The sequence below is a fragment of the Vicia villosa genome, linkage group LG7 (genome assembly GCF_029867415.1).
Source record: "Vicia villosa cultivar HV-30 ecotype Madison, WI linkage group LG7, Vvil1.0, whole genome shotgun sequence".
NCBI classification, from domain to species: Eukaryota; Viridiplantae; Streptophyta; class Magnoliopsida; order Fabales; family Fabaceae; genus Vicia; species Vicia villosa.
Window position 1 is genome coordinate 48405976 of NC_081186.1, and position 4315 is coordinate 48410290.

The window sequence follows — 4315 nt, forward strand, 5'->3', positions numbered from 1 at the left end:
TTGAATTAGTATAAGTAACTCAACAGGTTTAGGAACCCTTGGAGGTGCAGATACAGCTACTTGAGGAGTAGGTTCCACATTTGAAACAGGTGCAGACAAAATGTAATTTGGTTGTAAACCACATATACCAGAGTCATGTACAGCTACCTGAGGGATAGGTTCCACATTTAGAATAAATGTATTTTCAATATTGAGAACATCTACAGTTTGGGAAATAACATCATTCACATTAGGTTGGGGTTGTGTTCCCTTAAATGCTGCAGCAAGATTTGCGGCAAGCATTTCAAATTCATGATCAACATCAGTTTGAGTTTGGTGTTGTTACGATACAACTTCATTTTGAGGTTGTGGCTGTTCTTGTGTTGTATTTTTTGTATTAGTTTGGGTTTATGGTTGTGTTGTATTCTCAGATGCATCTCCTATTGCAATTTACTTTGGTTTTCTTTGCACATATAAATGATGGAATTAATATGAATCAATGGAATTAACAGTTATTCATAGTATGAAGATAAGTGAATACCTTTCTTTTTTGAGCTTCAAGGTCAACCACAAGACTAGTATAACTTATTGCATTATGTCCATTTACCCACAATTTGTGCAAAAATAAGTTGTTTGTTGAAGAAAAGAAAAACACAAGAAAGGGAGTTTGAATTGGGGTTTTCAAAAAAAATAAAGCAAATAACACGTTTGGTTATCCTAGTTCGTTTGAACTCAAACTACTCTAGTCCACCCTGTTAAGGTGATTTTGCCTCTCTCTCTCTCTCTCTCTCTCTCTCTCTCTCTCTCTCTCTCTCTCTCTCTCTCTCTCTCTCTCTCTCTCTCTTAATCCACTAATCAAAACTTGATTACAAATCACGAAGACAACCATCAACGTCTTCTTGAGATCAAAAACCACAACTCGATTTTCTCCAGGAATAACAATCACAAGACAAAAACTTAATGAGTTTACTAAATGCTTCTAGAAAGTTGTATCATAAATGTGATATATACACAAAATTATAGCACAATAAAAATAAGAGATAAAATGTATGAAGAGATTATGAGAGCTCTTAGTGTTTGCGTGCGTGAGAATTGATGTCTGGTTCTTTATCATTGTCTCCTTTATATAGAGTGAATTAGGAGATGTGTTGAAAGACACATTCACTTGTTTTGGAAGGTTAATAACATGTGTTTTAATGCTATTTCCAAAGATAGAGATTCTGTCCATAGAAATAATGTTCCAGTCGTTACTTTGTTTGATTCTATATTAATGTCTTTAACGTACAGTGGATCTTATGATCATCAGAGGATCATATCCATTTTAAAGAACAATCAGAGTCTTCTTATCAGAGTATAAATTGCAGCTTTGTTCATTGATGCCTGTGAAACGTCTTAGTATAAGAACTTGTAAACTTTCCGTCTAGCTTCACAACTTCTTGTTCTTGTAAACTTCTCATTAAGCTTCAGAACGTCTTGTTCTTGTAAACTTTTCACAACTTCTTGTTCTTGTAAACTTCTCATTAAGCTTCAGAACGTCTTGTTCTTGTAAACTTTTCGTTTAACTTCAAAACGTCTTGTTCTTGTAAACTTCTCATTTAGCTTCAGAATGTTTTATTCTTGTAAACTTCTCATTTAGCTTCAGCACGTCTTGTTCTTGTAAACTTCCCTTAATGCAGCCTTCTGCTTTTGAGAAATCACTTTCATAGCTTTGTTGTCTCTTAGAGTGTTTCAGACCTTCTATCATTTCTCTGCATATTTGATTTATATGATTAGAGTGCATATTTATTCTTAATAAAAAATATGTATTTGTTATCATCAAAATTATTACAAGGATATAAAACCAAAAAATATTCTACCAATCTTCCCCTTTTTGATATGACAAAAACTCATATATTTTGATGAATCAATTAAGCGTGTAAGATATAATCTCCCCCTAAGTTCAACAAGTGAAACAAAATAAATGTTATATAAAATGTTTGAGACTTAGTCCCGGTGCCCAGTTATATTTCAAAATATTTTGTGTTCTCCCATTTTTGTCATTAATCAAAAAGCAATAAAAACACAAAAGCAATAAAACAAAAGGATATGCATTCATGAGTTAAATTCAATCAAACATAAGCAAACAAGCAGAAGTTTAAAACATCAGCCAAAAAGAGCAAATTAAACTAAGGTTGAGGGGCTTTATCCTCATGTCACTTCCAGAAATACATAGAATTTAGTAGAAATCGAGTACAAATAAGTAATACTTGAATTGGACAAAAGAAAACAGATTAAATTCAAGTATGAGGCCTGTTTAAAGTATATGACTGGAGAACAAAACAACCTAAAATACAAAATTGAAAATCAAAATTTTCTTTGTCGAAAAAACACAAGATGGCACACAATAACACTCTAACTATCCTTGGCTTCCTCAGCAGCTGTCTCAAAAGTCTCTCCTGGGACAAGCTCTGGAACATCATCATCATTCTCTTCTTGTGCAGTGGCTGTGCCAGCACCTGCTTCAGGAACCTGCTTATTGAACTGCTCAGCTATCTTCTTCAGGTTTTCCAAATTATCCGGCCCTGTATATTAATAATACTCAAAACCTTAAGATTGGAAGGACAATAAACACCAAACACACCTTTGAAAAAGTTGAAAGCACATACCTAATTGGTGGATAATGCTAGGAAGTATGTCCTGCAATTCTGCAGAAGGGAAAATTAACTTTTAATTTCATACAACAGCAAATAATCAGCCACTATAGAAGGCTGTTAATAAATTGTGGGAAGCAACGCCTTAGTGTACTCTAAAATAAAATGAAAAGATACAGACAATTGAATGTGAACATATAAAACTATGATAGACTAGCATAAATATATGAAGAGGGTGTGTTATCTTACTCTTGGTTTGAGGAGCACCACTAACAACCCATGTATTAGCAGCAATGGATGCTTGAACTGGATAGAAAACAAGCCAATTTAAAAGTTAGCAAAATCTGAAAAGCAATATATATAAAACCTGTCATATTAAAAGTATTAATGCTGAAATATAGACTGTCATCACCTTTGGGATTTGAGAATTGGATGACAACATCATCTTTAAAGATATTGACCTCCTCAATTTGAGGGATGGCATTCACCCCAATTCTCTTCAAGGTACTCTGAAGCCTTTTGTCGTCTGTAGTTGTTGTCTTGTGGACAGCCTTCTTCTTTCTACGGTAAAGTGAATGTAGAACATCAAGAAATTATTTAACTTAACAAAAGCATTATGGATTCACAACAACACTTAACAAGAAAATGGAGAAAGAACTGATATTTATAAGATCTAAAGCTCATGTCAACATATGGCTAGTGACTCCAATGACAAATGACCGATATTATTAGCAGGACCAATATGACAACCAAGTTATATTAGAAAAGACCAGAGTTAGGCTTCAAAAATACCTTCTGACGGTACCCTTTCCACCAGTTCGAACCGAACCGGCCATCTTGATCAACTTTTCACGATTCATCTGAGTAAACAGTACACAAACTAAATATAAATTTCATAACACCAAACTACATTAAAGTTGAAAGACCTCCATAGAGTAGATTGTATACAAAAACATAACTAACATCCTTCTCAGCCACCCTTGGAGCAAATCAGTAACTCAAAGCTCAATATACAACTAAAAATGGTAGATTTGGGAAAACTAGAGACCTAAAAAACAAAATTAATAAAAAAATGGAATGGAAAATAGGACGAATTCGAAATCAACACACCGCGTAGAAATTAGGTCAAATTCTGAAGGGTTGAAAAAACCGAAGACAGTGAGAAACAACGCAAAAATGGATAGCAAGATACAACAAAAGGAAAAATCAGTGAAATGAAATAGTGTAGAAGTGATGAAAGTACCTTGGGGAAATCAGTGATTTTGAACACAGGGTAAGCCTCAGCGAGAAGAAGAACGAAACGACCCAACGAGATAAGATCCTTCTTATATCTATAAAACCCTAGTCTTCTTTTTATTTATAAAAAAGAAAATTAAAAGTGGGATTTAAATTTGGGTTAAATACCTTTTTATCCCTATAAAATTATTAAAATTGATTTTTATCCTTATAAACAACTAGTAATAAACCCGTGCATACGCACGGGTTCTGGTCTGTTACGCGCATTTATTTACATAAAATATTTATTTTAAATAGAATGTTAAAAAAAGAAAAAACATTAAGATAAATGATAAAAAATTCGCATATCAAATTATTTAGATCAATAATAAATTATTTCCCGTAAACTATTTTTGGATCAAAAATATTTGATCATAAATATTATTTCTCGTATATAAAAATATTTAGATCAATAATAAATTTTTTCCGTA

At 32.9% G+C, this 4315-nt stretch overlaps 1 protein-coding gene across 1 annotated transcript; it reads right to left on the minus strand.

Moving 5' to 3' along the window:
* Positions 1-2139: 2139 nt before the first annotated feature.
* On the minus strand, positions 2140-3966 carry LOC131620530 (nascent polypeptide-associated complex subunit beta-like). Its single transcript, XM_058891645.1, has 6 exons — positions 3853-3966; positions 3402-3469; positions 3022-3170; positions 2859-2915; positions 2625-2663; positions 2140-2540 (listed from the first exon to the last, which is right to left on the minus strand). Exons 2-6 carry the CDS (start codon positions 3467-3469, stop codon positions 2371-2373), a joined length of 483 nt encoding a protein of 160 aa, XP_058747628.1. The 5' UTR covers positions 3853-3966; the 3' UTR covers positions 2140-2370.
* Between the last annotated feature and the right edge of the window lie 349 nt (positions 3967-4315).

Bases quoted from the DNA above. Each gene is read 5' to 3' on its own strand.
- LOC131620530 (XM_058891645.1), bottom strand. From the start codon at position 3,469: ATGAATCGTGAAAAGTTGATCAAGATGGCCGGTTCGGTTCGAACTGGT. The intron at 2,664-2,858 runs GTAAGATAACAC...TCCCTTCTGCAG, and splicing joins TGGTGCTCCTCAAACCAAGA to AATTGCAGGACATACTTCCT. The intron at 2,541-2,624 runs GTATGTGCTTTC...ATTAATATACAG, and splicing joins TAGCATTATCCACCAATTAG to GGCCGGATAATTTGGAAAAC.